Below are 22,389 nucleotides of genomic sequence, written 5' to 3' on the forward strand. Positions count from 1 at the left end.
ACATGGTAATAACGGAAATTGCATGTCAGTTTCTAGGTAATAATGTAGATATTACTATGATATCACCCTGTTGTAATATGAAGTGGTACTGTGACGGTAGCCTTTTTCTAACCTTGAAGGTCCTGGCCCCAGCCCTGGAACTGCGGCCTTTCTCATAAGCCTAATTTTTTTCTGATGCTCTCTCCATAGTTTGCGCATATGCCTTTGTGACTTGTGAATACTTTTCCTTCTTTCCTTTTTTCTGCTTCCATCTCTGCCTTTCTTTCTGAAGATGTTTCTCCGTTATCTCAGGGTCTGCATTTAGTTGTGCCTGATATTGCCTTTGTCTCTCAGTTGCACTAAATGGAGTCATCTAACTGCAACCTGTCTGAATTGGAATAATTACAGTCATCATTACTCAAAGTGAATATAAATGACAATTATATCTGTATTGAAATATCATTAACATATAAAGTGCAAACCCAAAAGCAGTGCTACATAGGCTTAGGTAAAAGAGGGACAAAATAAAAATAAAAAATTGATGGATAGCCATAAAAACTTCCAGTGTAATGTCTATTTATTCAAATAATGTTTTACTGTGGCATATGTTAAATACATATTATATGCAATAAAGGTAATAAAAAAGAACAATGCCATTCACTTGTAAGGCCATATCACAGGACTGTCGTGACTGTGACCAGAGACTGATGTGACAGGGCCTGATGGTCCACCATTTTAAACAGCCATTACTCAGCCTTCCAGCATGCTAGCATAAAACTGTTAACATGTAATCAAGGAATTTCTGTAACCTTTTTTGACATGTTTTGGATTTCAAACATTTTCATTATTTTCTGGGATGTTTTCTGTGACAGGGCCTGACGCTTTAGCTCGTCCTCCTCAAAATAAGCACTCAAAAAAACAAGATTAAAATCATACAATTCAATGACAGAACTCACCCTTGATCAGTGTTAGCTTCACCTCAGTCAAATTATGTCACATCTAAATTATGTCACCCTTAAAGGCATACTGCCACATTTTATATTGAGCTTTATGTAAACGTGACAGGACTGATCAAAAACATGGGGACACTTGTAAAATAGTATTTATTTGTAAAATTTATGTATAATTTCATGTTTTGAATTAATTGTTGTGAATCATAAAAACTTAAACTTGTTATTGATGGAGTTTTTTTTTTTTAAATAACAGTTTTTAGCATAACAAAACTATGAAAGCTGTAGGTCCAATTTGGCTGGGAACAAGGACAAGAACAGGATTTGTAATTTTCAAAAGTGATTTTGATAAAGAACAAAATATCTGAGAATCTAATGAAGGACATATTCCTTTACAAAACAACTCACAGAAATCAACCATTGGTCAATTGTAGACATTTTTAGGATTAAATAATTTTTATTCCCTGTAACAAGTCACGGGCAGATAATGTATGTTTCCGGTAGAATGTCCCAAATACAGTGGATATCTGAGCTATTTATCACATTGTCATATCGGCTACATTTTATGAAAACTGAAAGATTTGATTGTGTTTTCACAAAGTTACACTATAGACTGGAAGAAACAATGATTTTTAAAAAAGGCTTAAAACACACTATTTCAAAAAAGACAGACAAACTTATATATGCTTCAAGCTGAATTTAATCGCAGATATTTCAGGGGAAGAAAAATGTAACGTTAGCCAGGCTAAACAAACATTTAGTTGTTATCGATGATATTTTTGGTCCAATCTGTGTAGCGGCACACCTCAGTATAAACCCCAGGCTTGCATTTTTTAGCACACCCTTCACCCCAGGAAACAACTCCCCGCAGTTCCCCCTTGCACACTACAGGGCCACCAGAATCACCCTGAGGAAAATTAAAAGAAAGGTGTGAGTTGGTATGAAAATATATAACACATATAAAGAAGAAGACTAAGTCAATGAGGTACCTGACATGAGTCTTTGCCTCCTTCCATGAATCCAGCACAGAACATGTTTTCAGTTATTGCACTACCATAGGCCAATTTACACTGTGCCTTTGACAGTACAGGCAAATCCAAACACTGCAGCACAGAAGTACTTCCATCTGGAAAAAAATAAATAAATAAAACAATAAATAAATAAATATATATATATATATGAAATACATTAAAGCTTCTTATGTTTTACATATATTAATGCCTTAAGAACTTATAAGAACTTAATTTAATACTTGACTTCTTACTTTCAGTGCGACCCCATCCAGAAACCAAGCACTGCTCCCTTGCAGAAGAGCATCTGGTCGGCAGAGGGATTGGCTTTACATACTCATTAAAGGTGGCAGGCTCTTTCAGCTTGATCAGCATGAAATCATTGTCTAAAGTAGAATCATTATATTGCGGGTGAGGAATCACTTTCTCTGCCCCAATCCGCTGCTCTGTGCATTCTTCAGCAGATATGTTGTGTTTTCCCAGAAGGACAGTAAGAGAAGAAACTCTGTAAGGAACTCACACATTAGTGGGCACTACAGCATTTTATGTCTATGGATAGTCTCAAATGGGTTTTATGTACTCTCAAAGACATTATGGTGATGTCAAGTATTACAGATAATAAAAAAAATCGAAATCCTGCCACTGTTTTAAAACCATCGATTTCAGTGTACGCATTTAGGCAATAACATACTATTAATGTTTTTTTTTTTAATATATAAGTTAATAAAAGTAAGGATATATACTCACGGAATCTCGCAGTGAGCAGCAGAAACAATCCATCTTTCATTAATCAGAGATGCTCCACACCAGGGGTTCCCATTTTTAGTAAGGTGGACTTGCCAGGGCTGGGAGTTGGGCAGACATTCATAACCTCCAATGATTTTACTCTGTGCGTTACAAGCTTCAGAAAAAAAAAAAAAAAAACTGAATTATTGAATACAGAAGAAAAATGAGGGGAGAGTGGGGTAAGTTGAGCCAGTTTGGTAAGTTGACCCACCCCCTGTATCTTGGCAATTGTACACTTTTACTGTCATGTGATCATCGTGATTTTGTAATCACATATCATTTCTGCCAGACTGTGAAAAGGAGAAACACATGGGAGGGGTGGAAGCTACCCATTTACTTTAATAAGTGTTTTTAGCTTGTCAAAGTAAAATTCTAGCATAACAGATGAAATGGCTGTTACATCAAAGCAAATTCATCCAGGTCTAAAAAATATTTATGAGGCACATAGATGATTTTGCAACATAAAAAAAACATGCAAATCATTTAGCTGGATATTGGTAAGAATTGGTCTGAAAGTCTAAATTGGTAAGCTAGCTATTTATTTCCATAATGGCAGCCATTGGGTAAAGTGAGCCAAATCCTTTTTGGTAAGTTGAGCCAGCACTTTAACATTCAAGGCATATTATATTACACAACTGGTTTAGTTCATCATATATGTACATATTATTTGTAGTTAATTTGATAGGGACAAGTGCACCAAATCCTTCTCTGAGAACAAGAAGATGCTTTTCATCACAATATAAGATATTATATCATATATATCTTTCTTCCTGTAGTCCCTAATGGCCTGTTTAGATACCATGCCAAAAATCGTTTGATTAAAATGTTTATTAGTTTCAGTGACATTTATTCCTTCGTTCTAATTCAGTTATTTCATTTTACTCAACAAACTCTTTGTTTAGTCTGTTTTTGTGAAGGTTAAAACTTTGGTCTTCAACATATTGTTTCAGAAATGCAAACAATTAAAGATTGAAAATATAACTTAATTTGATTTGCTAATTTAGCTTTAAGAAAAGAAATATGACTGTTTGTAAAATGAAATTTTGTAAGTTTTTAAAAGAGGTAAATTATCGTCAGATGGTCAGTTTTCACCCAGATGATGCAACTTACCCATTGACTCAGGTCATCTTACCACTAACATGGGGAAAATTGAGCCACAGGAACACTTTTTATAAGAAGCCATATTTTTAGAACACTTTGTCATAGATACATTCTGATCATTTATAATGTTAGAAAACATCATGAAATTAGTTTGCATGCTTTCATTTTCCCTTATCTTGAGGATCACATAAGTAAAAAATGGCTCATCTTACCCCACTCTCCTCTAAATGTAATTTTGCACAAGGTCCATGTTTGTCTGTCATGTTTACAGTTAATTAATTTATTAGTTAACATTTTTGTAGTGTGTATCATAGTATTATTAAAGACTATCTATGGAATATTATAGGCCAGTGTAGGTACAAATTATAACAACTGACATGGATAAAGAAAGAGCTACATACCCACAGGCACAGCCACAGCCAGCAAAGCAAACAGGATAGTCCTCATTGCAGCGGAGGAGAGGAGTGAAATTCAAATCCAGAGAAGATTACGAAGAGATTCTGCAAAGTTCAAGAACAGCGTTAATGTTTTTAAAGAAGCAATTACTATTAGTGCCAGATATTAATGATTACTAAACCAATACCTTGTGCACTCAGCTGGAAAGTTTAGTAGCTGTATCCAAAAGTAAAGTGAGCAAGCATGTGAGAATATATATATATATATATATATGTATATATATATATATGTTGCATGGCTCATTTAATTCATATGAAACTCATACTCCCACATTCGAAACCCTCCCAGTGTGTCAGATGATTTCCAGTCAGATAATGAGGAGATGTAATGTCATCCTCATCGTCTTTTCATCTGGATGGAATTTTTACTTGATTTTTACTTCTTATGCTGTCATTCATATGGAAGATTAAATTAATATATGACTTTATTCCCATATATTTTTCAAAATATTTTAATATATAATTTAGTTTATATTTACACTACCAGTCAAAAGTTTTTGAACAGTAAGATTTGTTTTTTAAAGAAGTCTCTTTAGCTCAACAAGCCTGCATGTATTTGATCCAGTTATAGCAAAAACAGTACAATTTTGAAATATTTGTACTATTTAAAATAACTGTTTGAATATATTTTGAAATCTAATTTATAATTTATACCTGTGATTTCAAAGCTGAATTCTTAGCATCATTACTCCAGTCACACGATCCTTCAGAAATCATTTTAATATTCTGTTTTGCTGCTCAAAATCATTTATTATTATTATGTTGAAAACAGCCGGGTAGAATTTTTTTTGATAAATAGAAAGTTCAGAAGAACAGCATTTATCTGAAAAAGAAATCTTTTGTGATGTCTTTATCATCACTTTTGATCAATTTAAAGCATCCTTGCTGAGTAAAAGTATTAATCTGACATGCTAAATCTGTGTTAAACCTGAAATATCATATATGTGTGTTTACTGTCATATGTTAAGTAATTATTCTATTAAGAAATAGTAGAAGTCACCAAAAAAAAATCAAATATAAAGTTGAATTTATAATGTGATCAGGCCAAAAAAAGTACTGGATAGATGTATGGATGAATGTAAAAACTGGCATTATCATTAGGTGATACCACTAAAAAGGCGCATAAACTAAGTATGCGTTTACCCAGTTATGTATCACATACACTGCAATCTATGCATCTTCATTTTCTAAGAAATAGATCAAATAAGCTGTAGCTACATCACACTGATGTTGTTTTTGAGCACAATTTGTGTTTATATGTCTGACAGTATAAAGATTCATTAAGAACATATCATAAAAATGTTATTTTACTGAATCACAACTTGAAAATACATGTTTATTGTTTAAGTGTTCAATCAATACAGGAAATACTCTATAACTAATGGCACATGGTGTATTTCTGATGGGTTGATGGAATGATAAACCAAACAAATAACAGTTTATAGCAATAAACTATAGCTATTCTAATAAAAGAATACACCAAACTCAACTAACCTCAACTAATTCAACTAAGGTCTAAGGAGTTATTGCTATGTCAATGCCATAAACAGCTAGTTTAAAGCGGTGATAAATGTTAGTGTCAAAAATAAATGCTTAAAGGGGTCATCGGATGCCCATTTTACAAAAGTTGATATGATTCTTTAGGGTCTTAATAAAAAGTCTATAATATACTTTGGTTAAAAATTCTCAAAGGTTGTGTAAAACAACACCCTTTTTACCTTGCCAAAATCAGCTCTGTAAAAATCATCCCATTCTGAGGGATTGTTCCTTTAAATGCAAATGAGCTCTGCTGAACTTTGCATCCGATGACCCCTTTAAACCAAAGCCTCTCAGATTTCAGTGTATCTAAGGCTTCTCAGATCAAAAACAAGTGATTACACATTGTTGAAAGGGTAAGTTCACCCAAAAAAAAAAAAAAAAAAAAATCTGCTATTAATTACTATTAATTCTTCGAAACACAAATTAAGCTATTTTTGATGAAATCCGAGATGTCTCAATTTGTGTTCCAAAGATAACTAAAGGTCTTACTGGTTTAGAACGACATGTTATTAACGTAATTAATGACAGAATTTTCATTGTTGAGTGAAAAATCTATTGCATTTTTGAAGGCATCCTGTAGTTTTGGGTCTCATCAAGACTGACTTTGCTCAAAGTAAATCATTACAGTTACAGCACTGGGTATGATGTATAGAGTTTTGGGCACATGATGTCTAAAAATAAGTATTTATCAAACTTCCTGTCTTGCATGTTTCATTCAATGCATGTGATGCTCACACTTCTCAAGGAAAAGACACTCCCGGCTCTCCCTCTATTTACTGCTCTTGTAGTTTCTTATTCTGTGCCTCATCCAAATATTCTTGATCATCCTCTGCTGTAACGTTTGATGAGTCAGAGCCATCAATGCCTGATGATTTGCTTTCAGAAGAATAGGAAATGCATAGTTTCCAGATGCATCACATTTTTTCACTCTACGACAATTGCAGAAAAATGAATAAATTCTAAGGTGACTAAGGCATGTCGTCACTCTATCCACCTTATTCTTCAACGTGGAAGTAAGCCTATGAGCAAGACTTCTGGTTCATTATCCGCTACAGTGAAATAACGAGAAAAATAACAATGTGCAATAAACGGTAAAACCGTTTGCAATACAAACCAGTGCACTGTAAAAAATAAAAAACACAATTTGTTGAGTCAGCTTAAAATAATTTGTTACCCTGCTGCCTTAAAATTTGATGTTCAGTCAACTAAAATAAGTTTAGTCAACTTGAAATGTTAAGTTGTACTAAGTAACAACTTAGATATTTGTGTTTACTAAACTTAACAGATGGGTAAGTAACCCAGCTGCCTTACAATTTTAAGTTGATTCAACTCAAATATCTAAGTTGTCACTTAGTATAATTTAACATTTCAAGTTGAATAAACTTTTTTTGAGTTGACTGAGTTGACTGAACTTGTTCTTTTACAGTGTGTGTTCATTATTAAGACAATACATTAAAATAATATGGTAATACACACCAATTTGCAATACCAAGTAGCAAAAGAAGCTGTTTTGTACAACTAAAATTAGCTGGATGCAGATGAGACCATAAGCCACACCCCTAACATTTACAAATGGCCGCGGCAAGTTTTACGGGAAAAATAAGATGGACTGGTTAACCATATTTAGGAGTTTTTTAAGGGTAAAGAGAATAGTTGTGCTCAAGGACATAAAACAGATTTCAAAGTTCAAGTTTATCAGATGTAGTTGAACACTAAATACATCAGCAGACGTTAAAGGTCAAAATTAAAATTTTAAAAATACATACGAACACAGTGGGAGCTGCTGGGCCAATTGTTTGTTTAACACATAGACAGACAATATTTTTATTATATAGAACTTTAACTCAAAACAATATATCATGTCCATGCTTATATTTGGTAAATACCCATGTAAATCTGTAATTTTTCCAAAATAAATCTCTTGAGGTTCATTTTGCAGTAATTACCAGCTGACAGTACATCATCCTTTACATATCTCTTTATCAGTGGTCAGTAAGATATCTGATATTACAAGTCTGTGATTGAACAGTGATGTGACTCCCTCTGTCTTGTGAAGATCCCGGGGCTGTTGTAATGCATAACGTGACAATAAGGTTTTATCACAGTGCTGATAGTTATGGCTGTCAAGTTGTGGATGTACAATAGTGACAGGCCTTGGATCTCTACAATACAGCCTGAAAGTGGTCTGTAACCCTCAAGTGGCTAAAAAAATACTAAACAAAAATGCTATATATATAGATTTATATAAAACAAAGGATAGAAACACTTATTATTTGTTCCAATCTAAATTTAATTGTAATCAAAAGATCCAACTTGGCTGTAGAAACTGTTAATTGTTAGCTATGGTGGACTGGACCCAGTCAGTGTAGCGGCACACCTCAGTATAAACTCCAGGATAGCCTTGTTCAGCACAGCCATAGCCCCAAGAAACAACTCCTCGCAGTTCCCCATTACATATGACAGGGCCGCCAGAATCACCCTGGGAAAGTTTGAAAAATGAAAATGAGAAAAGTGTGGTTTCGTACGAAAATTCATAACACATATAAAGAAGATGAATACACTGTAAAAAAAAAAAAAAAAAAAAATTGTTGGGTCAACTTAAAATAATTTGTAACCTGGCTGCCTTGAAATTTTAAGCGACAACTTAGTTGAGTTGAATCAACTTAAAATTTTAAGGCAGCTGGGTTACTTACCCATCTGTTAAGTATGGCAAACACAAATATCTAAGTTGTTACTTAGTACAACTTAACATTTCAAGTTGAATAAACTTATTTTAGTTGACTGAACTTAAATTTTTAAGGCAGCAGGGTAACAAATTATTTTAAGCTGACTCAACAAATTGTGTTTATTATTTTTTACAGTGTATGTCAATAACATACCTGACATGAGTCTTTGCCTCCCTCCATGAATCCAGCACAGAACATGTTATTAGTTATTTGCGATCCATAGGCCCTCTCACAGTCAGACCTTGACACTACAGGCAAATCCAAACACTGCAGCTTATCGGCATAGTTAACTGGAAAAAAAGGACACATTTGTCTTGGAGATGCATGACCAATATAATATGTTCTAAAGACAGCTCGCAAATATTGTTTAACATCCTCCACTTGGATGGAACCATAGTTTGTATATGGAAATCTGTCAAATTTAAAACTGTTTTATAACTCAGCTTCCATAGTCTTACCTCCAGTGGTGATCAGATTGCCCCATCCTGAAACCAAGCACTGCTCCCCATCAAAAGAGCAGCTGGATGCCAGACGGATTGGCTGCACATACTGGTTGAAGACGGCAGGCTCTTTCAGCTTGATCAGCATGAAATCATTGTCATACGTAAAATCATTATATTGTGGGTGAGGAATAACTTTCTCTGCCCCGATCCGCTGCTCTGTGCCTTCGTCAGTGTACACATTGTGTTCTCCCAGGTGGACAGTAAGACGAGTAGCTCTATTTGACAAGGAACTCATACGTTAATGGGCTGTAATACAAATTTTATCAGAAATATTGCCTACCTACATATGTCATCTACACTGTAGAAATTAAAAATTTACTTAAAATTAAAAACTTAAAATTTTAAGGCAGCCAGGTTACAAATTATTTTAAGTTGACTCAAAAAATTGTTTTTTACAGTGTACACTGTAAAAAATAAAAAACAATTTGTGTCAGCTTAAAATAATGTGTTACCCTGCTGCCTTAAAATTTTAAGTTCAGCCAACTAAAATAAGTTTATTCAACTTGAAATGTTAAGTTGTACTAAGTAACAACTTAGATATTTGTGTTTGCTAAACTTAACAGATGGGTAAGTCAAGTATTATATACTTACGCAACTTCACAGTGAGCAGCAGAAACAGCCCATATTTCATTAATCAGAGATGCTCCACACCAGCGTTGCCCATTATCATAAGTAAGGTAGATTTGCCAGGGCTGGGAGTTTGGTGAGCATTCATAACCTCCAATGATTTTGTCATCTGCGCTGCAAGCTTTAGAAAATGATGTTTAATTATTATCAGAAAGCAAGATAAAGCAAAGAAAAACACATTGTAATTGACTTTGGTTACTTGGACTTGAGTTTCTTTGTAATATTTGCAGTTTTGTCTTGTTAATATCTGTAGTATAAATGAAAAATATAAACTCGCATTTCTGATAAATAAGTCACAACTGCGAGAAATAAACTTGCAATTCAAAGGAAAAAGTCACAATTGCAAGAAATAAACTCGCAATTTTGAGAAAAAAATTACAATTGTGAGATATAGCCTAAACGCGATTCTGATGAAAAAGTCACAATTGAGAACTCGTAATTCTAAGAAAAACACTTGCAACTGCGAGATATAAACTCACAATTTTGAGGAAAAAAAGTCACAATTGCAGGATATAGCCTAAACGTGCAATTCTGAGAAAAAGGTCACAATTGCGAGATATGAACTCACAATTCTGAGAAGAAAAAAAAGTTACAATTGTGAGTTATAAACTCACAGTTCTGAGAAAATATCAGTCTTTTTTTCTTCCTCAGAACTAGACTTAACTCACAGTGGCAGGTTTTTGATCATGCAATTCTGAGAAAAAAAAAGTCAGAATTACCTTGTAAGATATATTTACATCTCTTTGTATCTATTTGTAACTTGCAATTGCAAGTTTATATCTCAATTCTGAAAAGAAAAAAAATCACAACTGCGAGTTTATATCTCACAATTGTGATCTTTTTGTCTCAGAATTGCCAGTTAATAGCTCATAATTCTGACTTTAGAACACACAACTACAAGTTATTAAGTCAAAATTATGAAACATAAACTTGCAATTCTGAGAAAATATCAGTCTTTTTTGCTCCCTCAGAGATGACTTTAAAACCATGCAATTCTGAGAAAAAAAGGTCTGAACTGTGAAATAAAAAGTCGCATTTAACTTTTAACTTTTTTTTTCAGTGGCAGAAACTGGATTCCATAAGTATGTCTGTTATTTATGTTAAAAACTAAGGAATATTACAGGTCAGTGTAGGAAAATTTGTGTGTTGGTGTAATAATTAATAAGAGAGATCTACATACCCACAGCCAAAACCAGCAAAGCAAACACAATATTCTTCATTGCAATGAGATAAGGTGTACTCACATCCAGTCAACCTTAGAGAGCCTACTTCTGCGAAGTTCAAGAATAGCATTCGTGTTTTAAGTGACTGATTTCACATTGATAAGTACGAAACAACCAATAAGATCATGGAAAACGATTCAGAAGAGAAAAATACCAGCTGGGACAACAGTTTTTATCACACAGTTCTTCATGAGCATGATAAATCCAAGGTAGTGTACAGATATGAGAGTGCAAAGCTTAAATAAAAACAAAACTTTTATTTTTTAGTGAAGCACAACTTTTAAGTTTAATAGCACATGGTGTATTGATCAAGTGTTGACAACACAAATGACAGCTTGACAAGCTAAACCAGCAACAAGTAACAGTTCAAACCATTCTTCTTCATCTTCTTAAATTTTCAACCAGCCAAGATTCATGAACATGTCAAGGACGTAAACAGCTAGTTTAAAGCTAAATGTTAGTGTCAAATTCTATTGCTTATAAAATTAAGGCCTCTCAGAAAACAGTGTATCTAAAATACACCTTATGTTATTAAGCAATGAAGTATAAAGTGTCCAAAGGCAAATCAGGCAATCTGGTGATCATCTATTAGTCTTGTGTGTCAAATAGACTGACTCTGGTCACTGAAACGTTCAATTATTGAGTAACCACTTTAATAATAAGCATACTGTGCATCAAACTTCCCCACTTGCATGCTTCATATAATGCAAGTGAAGTTCAGACTCCCCAGTGAAATGTGCACCGCATTCAATACACTCCCAGTCACAATCAACTTCCTGCATTTGCAAATTCTCTTCCTGTTCTTCGTTTAAACATTCTGATAAGTTGTCAGATGAATCACTAGTTTCAGGTGAATTTTCTTCTTTCTCCAGTACTACTTCTTGAACGAAAACATTCTTTGCACCTAAAACAACTTTCTTCATAACAGACACTCGATTGTTTCCTCTAAAACCAGTGTCCTTTCTCCCGAGGGGAACATCTTCCCCTTCTTTGAAGACCTCCAGGTGTTTTTTCCGGTGGGTAATTAGATTTCCCATTTGCGAGAAGCTCTTGTGGCAAAGATCGCATGTGTAAGGCTTGGCACCAGTGTGAATGTTGTAATGGTACCGAAGTTCCGCTGGTACCCGAAAGGACTTCTGGCAGATGTTGCAAGTGTGTTTTTTGTTGTCATGGCCAAGCAAGTGTCTTTCCAGTCCTACTGAATTCCTGAAACCTTTACTACATACATCACACCAGAAAGGCCTCTGCTTGTGCATTTCCTGATGGCTCGCAAAAACCGCCGCAGAGGAGAAAGATTTATCACACCGCTCACAGTGAAGGTAGGAAGGCTCTTCAGGAACACAGTGCTTGCTTAGTTTCAGATGAAGTGTGAGAGACAATGGACGCTTGAAAGTTTTAAGACATTTTTCACAGCGGATTTCAAGCTGTTGGTCTTCGTGAAGTTTCTGGTGATTTCTGAAAGACTCGAAATAGGAATAAACCTTTCCGCAGACAGCGCAGGCATAGACCTTGTTTGTCTTCGGGTACACTGGCTTTTCTTTCTTTAACATTTTACCAACACCAGGACGGCCTGTGAAGATCTCACACGGTCTTATCTGACAAGATTCTTCATCTGTTTCTTTTTCTTCTTTCACTTTTTTCTTTCTTGTAACATATCCCAGACCATTCCCATTTCCATTAGAGACAGATTCCACTTGTCTCTTCTTGTTTTTTCTCTTCTCTTTCACATGTTCACGAATATGAATTCTAAAGGCCTCCAACTGAGTAAACTCCTGCCCGCAATCCCGACATTTCTTGCTGTGGAGATTCACTAGAGAAGAGAGAGAATTTTCATGTCAGTAAAAATGAAACTGATTGAAATTGAATAAAATTAACATCTACTGCAACCTTTTCTCTATTCAGTGTTTCATGACTTACTGTGATCTTATTACGACTGTCATCACCATCAGTGTGTGTACATAAGTATATTTTGATATTATTACTCACTTTAATCACACTTACAATTTTCACTGGAAAACTGTTTATTAGATTAAGTTAAGAAATTTAGTTCTAAAAATGTCAGTATCCTACATTCTCAAATATACTATGACATGCAGCACATTCTGGTTGTAAACAACATATTTTGGCGTACAGTCAAACTAAAATTTATTCAGACACCGTTGATAAGTCTCACATTATCACAGTTCACTATAGTTAAAAAATGGTAATAAAATATGACAAGATCTCAGAGTTAACTGTGTCAGAACAAATTAATCTTGAGAATGATTAGATAACTTTGATAAAAAGGTATGTAATGGATTACAATCAACCAAAAATTCAGACAACTGTTAGTATGACAACTATCAATACTTTGTTGACTAATTACCAAGCGATGCTTCATTTTGTTGAGTCTGTGGTGTAAAAAGGTCACATTCACAATTTAAGAAAAAACATTTAAGCAAGACATGATCAAGTCAAAGTGTCTGAATAATTTTTGGTCCCAAATTCTTAATAATTTTACTGGTCGTCCACTGTATGAAAAATTTTTGGGTTTAATATGCCATGGTTTACTTTATTTTGCTATCGTCACTTACATAAATGAACTATAGTGTCCCGCACCTACTAGTAAAAAAATATCAAAAAATACATCTGGTGTCTGAATAATTTTTGGTTTGACTTTATGTATTGGGTCATCCAATTGTCTCCAAAATTTGTTCAGAATCACAAACTGCATAGAATCTGCTCTTTTTCAATGGTAAAATAAATGATTAATGTTACTATTTGTCAGTATTTTTTCCCAGCGATGTACTTCAGTAAAAAAAAAAATAGTATTGCATGAGTGGCTGGAAAAGGACATGCTGCCTCAAGGACAAATAGCATGACAAATGCAAAAATATTTCATACCATTCAGTGCTACTGTATCACCAAACTGGTTTATTCTCACGCTTTCTGTACCACCACTATATTTAAACAAAGGAGTGGGAGTGGGAGATTAAACAGGCTATCAATACATGAACAAGGCATATCTACAAGGCAAAATAATAAAGACTTAAATACATTTTTTTTTTTTTTAATTGACCATTTAATTTCTTATTTCAAATAACATTCACTGTTTTTTTTAAACATTGGTAAATATTAAAGTGGAAACCTGTGATTATTAGAAAATCACACAAAAGCAGGTTTGGGAAAGTACAATCAATCGAACCAAGAGCATTTAGAAACAACTCCAAGTTAGTAAGACAATGTTTGTCTTAAAACTCTTCAAGCCTTTAAGGCATTCAACACACACTGTATCTATCAGCAAACAACACCTACAGTATTTTGGGAGCGATTGTTTGAAATTACCATGTTAAACTGAGGTTTCAGTGCAAGCAAATCTTGAGGTCCAAAGTCTGATGATACATCAATGCAAGTTTCAGTCCGCAATTTTTATTATTTTTAATTTGAATTTCTCTTCCACCTGGATGCATGCATATTTTGTACCTATTCAAGTCACGTAATGTTTAATTCTTGGGTAATCTCTCACAATTAGAAAATTAATCAACTTAAATAAATTAAAGGATGGTCTTTTATTAACAAACCAACCATGAACCTTCATAATCACCACCCAACCAATACTTGACAAAATGGAATGTTAACATAACTGCTCAATTTGCCATTAAGGGTTTTTTCAGTTCTTCAAATGATGTGCTATTCTCATTATGATCTTCTGACCAGTTTGCATCTTATTCATACATTCTTAATGTCATTAACACGACTCGAGGGAATTTATACAAGGAACGTAGCAATATATCAAGGAAATAATTTTCTGTACAGTCACAACATTTTCAAATGAAACATTAAACCTCAACCCCAGTGTTTTTCAACAAGTCGAAATATGAAAAACAAAAGCTTAAATGTTTCAGAAATGCTTATGCTCTAAAATTGGGACGTCAATAGCAATAAAGGAACAGTGACAATGGCATGAACAGATACTGTACAAATCACAAATCAGCGACCAAACATAAGATTTAAGCTGTAATGCTTTCAAAAAAATCTACTTTTTAAATTAAGAGTTCTTTTGAAGTACAAGATGACAGGAAGCAGCAAAAACAGAGCAGTCAAAAAAAAAAGAGAAAATAAATCTTTAAAATCCCCTAAATACACTGAAACACCTTGCAAAGAGATTTTAAAGGGAGTGATGGAAATGTACAACTTTTATGTAAGTAATTAGAACACACTATTTGGTTTAAAGGACATCCGTGATAATGCTTTCAATCTGGCAGACTCTTTCTTTCCACAACAATTTCAAAAGCTGATTGTGGCATTTTCCTTCCTCTTTAAGACATACAGTTTTACTGTATACTAACACTCACAGCAGGTAACAAACTTGAATCAAGTACTAAATTTAAACAGTGTAGTAGGTACCAGAAACCAAAGCATTTTAGAACCCACGTGCATGTTCGATATAATGCTGATGCAGTTCTACTTCCTGTTTGAAGGAAATCCCACACTCAGTGCAAGTTAGGTTAACAGCGCCTCTTACTGCAGGAGTAGAGCTTCTGTCTTTTAACTCTTTATTACCCAAGCACTCCTGATGGTGGTCAATGAGACTTCTGATATCAGTAAAGGTTTGCGAGCATAAAGAGCAATGGTACGGCTCCTCGTTTTTGTGAAGAGTCTGGTGCTGCTGCAAAGCACGAGGCGACAAGAACGTTTTTCCACAGTGCTGGCATTTATGGCTGCACAGTTGTGGACTTACAAGGGCTACGGGGAGCTTGATTATAGTCTCGGATTTGTGTTGGTTGTCCGAAGGCCCAGGTGCCATAGAAGCACTCAGTCTGTACCGCAATTCGGTTGGGAGACGCCGGCGTACTTCGTTGTGCCATGCGAGATGCTGCTGAAGCTGGTTTTCAGTCCAGTAACCGCGGCAGCAAAGAGCGCAACAGTGTGGACGAGTCTTCGCCACCTCTTTGTGAGCGTTCAACTGCTCCTCGCTGGGAAACGCTTTAGCACATTTATCACATTTAAAAAAACATTTAGTGAGTTCAACGCTTCGACTACGCTGTACGGGTTCTTCCTCCGTAGAAGGTTTCAGCTCTTTCTTGGTTGACGTTTTAGCAAAAGCCCTTTCAGAGGCAATGGGTTTCTCATACGGCGAGCGCTTTTCTGCAGGCGCAGTTGGTTGTTCGCTAACCTTGTGGTGTTTCTGCCACTTGTGTGCACGAAGGCCACGTATGTTCAAGAAGCTCTTAGTGCAGTACGAGCACTGATAGTGTTGAACCTTAGTCTTCTCTCGTTTGGCAACATCCGTTTTAGGTTGTTTGATGGGTGGACCCAACTCTTCTGTAAGGAGGCTTTCAGATTGCAGTTTCTCAGCCTCAGTAGGCTTGCTGTGATGTTCTGCAAAGTGAGTTGTCAGAAGAGACCCACTTGAGAAGGACATCTGACAATCTGGACAGGTAAAACCACTATTTGATTCAGCGGCTTCATGCTCTTTTTGGGGTTGAGCCTCCATGGGAGGGTGATGTAGCTGATGCCGGCGAAGAACACAAAGATAAAAGAATCCTTTCCCGCATATGTTGCATAAATAAGGTCCACCATCCACACTTTTCCTTGAGCGTATCTTATTGGTTTTTGAGAGGAATCGAGCCAACTTTTTATCTTTGTGCCACCGCCTGTGTGTGCCAAGAGCCGAATTGGAGCTAAAATATCTTCCACATTCAGCACAAGCAAAAGATGATTTTGCCAAAAACTTCTCTGACTTTACTTTGCCAAGCTTTAACTGTTTTGCCGAATGGGATTTCAGCTTTTTAGATTGGTGACCTTTGCGATGAACTCGCTTGTGAAAATTAAGTGCACCAATTACGGAAAAGCTTCTGCTACAGTCCTTACATTTATATTTCAAATCCGAAGCTAAAGATGTTTTCTGTTCTCTTTCAGAATCAGCTGGAAGCGAAGCGCCACCAACATCTTCAGCTTTTTGCGAGGATGCATCTTGCTCCTCTGTCCCAACTTTCTCACACTCTTGTGGAAGTTCCACACTGTCCTCTGGCTTTAAACAGTGCTTTTGATGATTCTGTAGTAGTGACTCGGATGCAAAGAAAGCATAGCAAGTCGGGCACTGAGATCGCTCAGGCGAGTTGGAGTCAATCAGTGGTAGCCCAGTCTCAAAGCCATGACTTTTCATGTGAAACTGGAGGGCCATTGCACGGGAGAACACTTTTCCGCAGTCGGGACACCGGTAGGAGTTCTTTTTCAACTGCTGGACTTGATAGTCAAACGATTTGACGGCAAGTTGGACACCTTGGGTGTCATGGACAAGCTTGTGTTTAAGAAAACAAGCCAGCATGTGGTAAGATTTGCCACACACTTCACATTTATGCTCCTCTTTTGAATTCATAGGGTGAACTTTTCTGTAACCACCCCTACGACCTTTTTTCCTACGTCGAATGTGGCCGTTCTCAGAGTTGGGTGTACCCACAGGCCTCGCCTCAACGTCTGCGCACTCCAAGTGGTTTTGCTTGTGATGGCAGAAAGCTCCTAATGACCAAAATCCTTTACCGCACTTTTTACAGTGATGAACCTTTGGGCCCAAAAGTGACTTGGTTGGGTTGAATTCCTTTGTCTTTTCGTCTCTAGCACTGCCACAGCAAATCTTCTGGTGGTTGTACAGACCACTTGCAGTTGCATAGCTCCTGTCACACTCTAAGCAAGCAAAGGGCTTTTTTTCTTCCCTTGTGATGCTGTTGGTGAGAATGCAATGCAGACAGTCGCGAAAAGGACTTGCCGCACTCTTCACATTTAATATTGTTCTTCTGCAGATTTTCAAGTTGGTACGAAATAGACTTGTATGCTACTTTATCCTCATGCTTGCCCATGTGAAAGTAAAGAGCACTCTTGGAGGCACTTTCATGGCCACAAACCTCGCATGTTAAAAGGGTCCTCTTAGTTGGCGTCAATACGTCAAACTTCTGCCTCCTTTCTGATTTTTTTCCCATGCACCCTTTGTGCCAAAGTATGTGACAGCGCAAGGACAAAGCCTTGGCAAACCTTCGATCACAATGTGGACAACTGTACTTTGCCTCTTGAGGACTTCTTTTGCTCATCGGTTCTGAATTTACTAACGGTTCATCATTTAAGTGCTCATAATCAATCTGTACAATTTTGACGTCAATTTCCGGATTCAACTGCAGGGGGGGAGGTGCATTCAGTTTGACTCGAGTTGAAGCCTAAGTCATCTTTTTCCTCGTGATCTGATTCACACACTAACTCAAGATCAGGATTCTGATCCTGAGAAAGGCCGCTGTTGTTCTCGTAATCATCTAAAGTCGTGATACGAACAACTTCATAATCGACATCCACGGCCTCGTGCTCTTCTACTGTGTTAGTGCAGTTAAAATCTCTCTCTTGAACTTGAGCACATGATACATCCTGAGAATGAAAAACAACACTGTCAGCATTGTCATTCTGATATATTTTTACTGGCTGAGTGGCAGTGCTCATCTCAGACTTCTTCTCCATGATGTCACGGAAGACATCAGTATGACAGAGCTGATGCGACTGCAAGGCGGATGCTCTCGAAAACCGGCGCCCACACTCCTCACACTCAAAAGCTTTCTTCTTGAGCTGAATCACTTGATGAAGGAATGATTTTGCTGGCAGCTCTTTGCTGTGTGCCAATCGCTGGTGCTTATTGTAGAACGTAAGTGAGGTGAAGACCTTGCCGCACTCGGTACATTTATACGGCTGGCCGTTGCAACCGAGTTGTGCTCTTCTTTTATGCCAGCGCTGATGGCACAGCAGAGCCACTGAGCTAACGAAGGTCTTGCTGCATTCAGAGCAAACAAACGGATGCTTAATTTCCTCCTTCACCTTCCCATCTGAACAGCTGGTTGAGAATCTCTGGTGTGTGCCGAGGCCACACATGGTGCGAAAAGATTTGCCACACAAGCACTGAAAAACTTTTTGCTCATGCTCCTCAGTCTGTTCAGAGCTTGTGCCATTGTCTTCAGTTTGACCTGGGGCTTCAGTAGGTGACAAAGGTTTCTCCGTCTCACAGCTTTTGGATTTCACTAGCTTCACCTCATGACAACGGCGATGCGCGTCAAGAGCCGAAGCTCGAGAGTAGCAGCGTCCACAGGTGGAGCACTGAAATGACTTTTTCTTTAGATGAGCAAGCTGGTGAAAAACAGACTTTGAAGCCTGTTTATGTGAACGCTGATGGTTGAGACACTGACCAACAGTGGAATAAGCTTTACCACAGTCTTTACATTCGAAAAGCTTCTGCCTCACTGCACCCTCACCAAAGCCATCACCTATGCCCCGTTTAATGACTTGGTTGCGGTGCTTCAGTTGATGGCTGAAAAAGCCTTTCGAGCTTGAAAACTTTTGTCCGCAGAGAGCACAGAACAACGTTCTCCGGCCTCCGTCAGTCGAGATGAGCAGGTCATCCCACTGCGAATCTGTGTCCAGGCAGACTATGGGCCCATCGTGGATGTGCTCGCTGCGATGCTCTAGGTAATCCTCCTTGTTCCCAAAGGCCTCACTGCAATCCTCACAGCGAAATGGCCAATCCCCTAAAAATAGAAAGGGGAAAATGGGAGGTCAGGGCGACTCCTGTTGCCAGAGGAGAAAAAAAAAATTTATACAGCCAACAAATAAAATTGAAAAATAATGAGGAAAAAAAGCCTCCTTTACTCCAAACGTTCAAAGAAAATAATAGAAGAAAAAAAAAACCCAACAACAATAATAATCTTAAAATGGAAATAATTTATTTATTCAGGTCAATTTTAACAGTACAGAGGATTAGGATCACAAATAGTACAAAACATTAATAGGGTCATTCTGTGTCAAATTAACCAAATTTCAAAAACTTCCCTGTCTCAAATTTTTGATTTTGCTAATATTTTTTTTCTGAAGAAAGTTAGATATGCATGGTGACGAAAGCCAAAATGTTAAATGTCATGGATGAATATTTACTGAGTAATCCACTGTTTTGTAGAGGGGGGTCAAAATGGCAATTTTCACCTGAGATTCAGAGCCAGATTACAGGGGGTTAAAAATCTGAAAAGGAAATGTTGTTAAGACCCAATATCTAAAGATATTTTGGGGGGTAAAAATGACTTCAGAAAGATGGCAGCATCATAATGTTATTTTTACACAGAGACTGGTAGGCCTGTTAGTAAAATCTGTTAACTTTAGCAATCTTTGTTGCATTATGTGCTAATGGTGACCATTCAAAAACGGGGAAACAGCACTTTTCAAGTTTTTGCTCTAAAGTTTACATTCCTGTAACTCAAGAAATACTAAAAATATCTTAGTGCCCTTTTAGATATTGAGTCTTAACAACCTTTCCTTTTGGGATTTTTAACCCCCTATAATTTGGCTCTGAATCTCAGGTGAAAATTGCCATTTTGACCCCCCCTCTACAAAACAGTGGATAACTCAGTAAATATTCACCCAAGACGTTTAATATTTTGGCTTTCATTACTATACATCTCTATCTTACTTAAAAAATCCAAAATTTAAGCCGTGGACCTCTGGTTGAGTTGGCACAGAATGACACAATAGCCTCTATTATTGCTTGTTATTGCAACCACCAGAAATAATTACACAAATAAGTAAAGAAACAGGAAAATAATCTACTTTCTTAATAAGAAAAACAATACATTCATAAAACTACAAAATAAAAAAAAAAATGGTTAGAATGATCTCATTGATTACATTTTGCATAGCTGTAAATGAAGACGATCTGGCTTAAAGCTCTGTTGCCAGGTAACGACAGAACAATTCAGCGTCTTATTCGAATTATTTGTTCCACCTTAAATTCTATCGACCACATGGCCAAATACAATACAAGCCAAAATACTAGGACACTAATAAAATGTTAAAACATATCTCCTAAACATATTATATAGGGAAATTGAAGCACTGTTAAGTTAAGCACTGTGTCATTCACCTACTTTTGATTCTTTATTGATTCTATTGCGCACATGCGCAATTTAAAATATGAGTAAAGCCTACCATCTACTGGCAACACAGCAATACTTCAATCTCATTTAAGGTGGAGCACATCATATGAACAAGAAACCAATATCTCATACTACAACGACTGCAACACTGGTTTGAGATGACAAATAATTTATTTAGTCTAAGACGAAAATCTCACTGTTGTGAAATGCCTGCCAAAATCAGTCAACTCTATATTAAGAAATAATGACAGGCAGCAAGAAGGACATGTTTAAAACAGAAATTCTGTGTGGACATACAGCACTGCTGTCGTGTTGTCATTCCTTATGACGACGCGTATTCGCTGAGACAAACTGATAGAACTGTTTTAATGCAAAATAGAAAGCATAAGATATAAGGTGCAAGTCTTTCTTTTGCACAGTTAAATGATAATAACTATGATGTCAGGGTTACGTGTTTATGATCGCGACACAGTCCTAGACTGTGTAAAAAGAGGTGAATTTGTGTTTAGGTGACTTTATTTATTTAAATGTAAAAGATAACTTAGTGTCTAGGAACTAACAACAAAACAAAAAAGTTCCTTACCTTCGATACTTTTATCTCTCTCAGGCAAGTCTTCTTTATTGGTAGACATATCAGATAAATTTCCTTCCTCGACCTCGTCAACTATATGTATAACTACACATCCATCTTCCTCCGCTTGTTCTGCTTTTATCTTCAAGGGTGGAACTGCAGCATTGGCTGCAACAACTTCGGCGTGGTCCTGGGTTTTCAACATAGGGCCACTGGGACTTAATTCCATTTCTCCGCCCGTGTTTTTAGCATTAGTGGCTTTGCTATTGCTCACTGGATCGACGTTTACCTCTTGGGCTGCACCTTTCTCATATTCTAAGGACAAACTTTCATTATTTGATTGCAAACTACTATCATTTGCAGAATAAACAGCAGCCATAATGGCTGTAACCAGCTCAGGCTTTCCTCAATAGGACAGGCACCGCACTTTTCGCGGTAAAGGACAGTGTTGTTGTTGGGGGAGGCAAACTTACGAATCCTACTATGGCGAAAGCTTCGTCCATGAATATTAATTAATTACGTTTTTGTGGCTCCAGGAAGGTTAGCATGCAACGTGTGTCTTAACAAATTAATATTTATATAGCCTTAAGCTGCGGCAGGATCACATACGATATAAAATAATACGATATAAATGTATAAATAGATATTAAATAATCAGATGTTGAAAAATACAACATATGGCAGAGATGTGAAAATGGGCGGGGCTTAGCGGCCCGGACATTGTTTATCATTTGTCGGGTCTTGTTTCTATCGAAATAATAATCTCTTTTTTAACTTTACACGGTGCATTTCAGTTCACTGGTTAATATATATATTTATTTGTGTCGATAGTGGAAAACGTTGTCCAACCTTTTTATTATTATTATTATTATTATTATTATTATTATTATTATTATTATTATTATGATTATTATTATTATATTTTGCAGGGGTATATTTTGTAATATTATGATATGAATTATCGGAATTGTTAGTTTTAAACAATTA

The 22,389-nt window shown here is 36.4% G+C and overlaps 2 protein-coding genes across 2 annotated transcripts; both read right to left on the minus strand.

Moving 5' to 3' along the window:
• Nucleotides 1-1,671: 1,671 nt before the first annotated feature.
• Nucleotides 1,672-10,993, minus strand: zgc:92590 (uncharacterized protein LOC474322 homolog). The gene is made up of 10 exons (XM_051131557.1): nucleotides 10,857-10,993; nucleotides 9,641-9,797; nucleotides 9,005-9,264; nucleotides 8,700-8,836; nucleotides 8,155-8,299; nucleotides 4,228-4,296; nucleotides 2,687-2,840; nucleotides 2,194-2,444; nucleotides 1,919-2,055; nucleotides 1,672-1,836 (listed from the first exon to the last, which is right to left on the minus strand). Exons 1-10 carry the CDS (start codon nucleotides 10,894-10,896, stop codon nucleotides 1,687-1,689), a joined length of 1,500 nt encoding a protein of 499 aa, XP_050987514.1. The 5' UTR covers nucleotides 10,897-10,993; the 3' UTR covers nucleotides 1,672-1,686.
• Nucleotides 10,994-12,953: 1,960 nt separating this feature from the next.
• On the minus strand, nucleotides 12,954-21,973 carry si:ch211-261d7.6 (zinc finger protein 208). Its single transcript, XM_051131797.1, is given in 4 exon segments — nucleotides 12,954-17,594; nucleotides 17,596-18,072; nucleotides 18,074-19,436; nucleotides 21,415-21,973. Coding segments are annotated over 4 exon segments (4,500 nt in total). The 5' UTR covers nucleotides 21,782-21,973; the 3' UTR covers nucleotides 12,954-15,301.
• Between the last annotated feature and the right edge of the window lie 416 nt (nucleotides 21,974-22,389).

Source organism: Labeo rohita, chromosome 16 (assembly GCF_022985175.1).
Source record: "Labeo rohita strain BAU-BD-2019 chromosome 16, IGBB_LRoh.1.0, whole genome shotgun sequence".
NCBI lineage: Eukaryota > Metazoa > Chordata > Actinopteri > Cypriniformes > Cyprinidae > Labeo > Labeo rohita.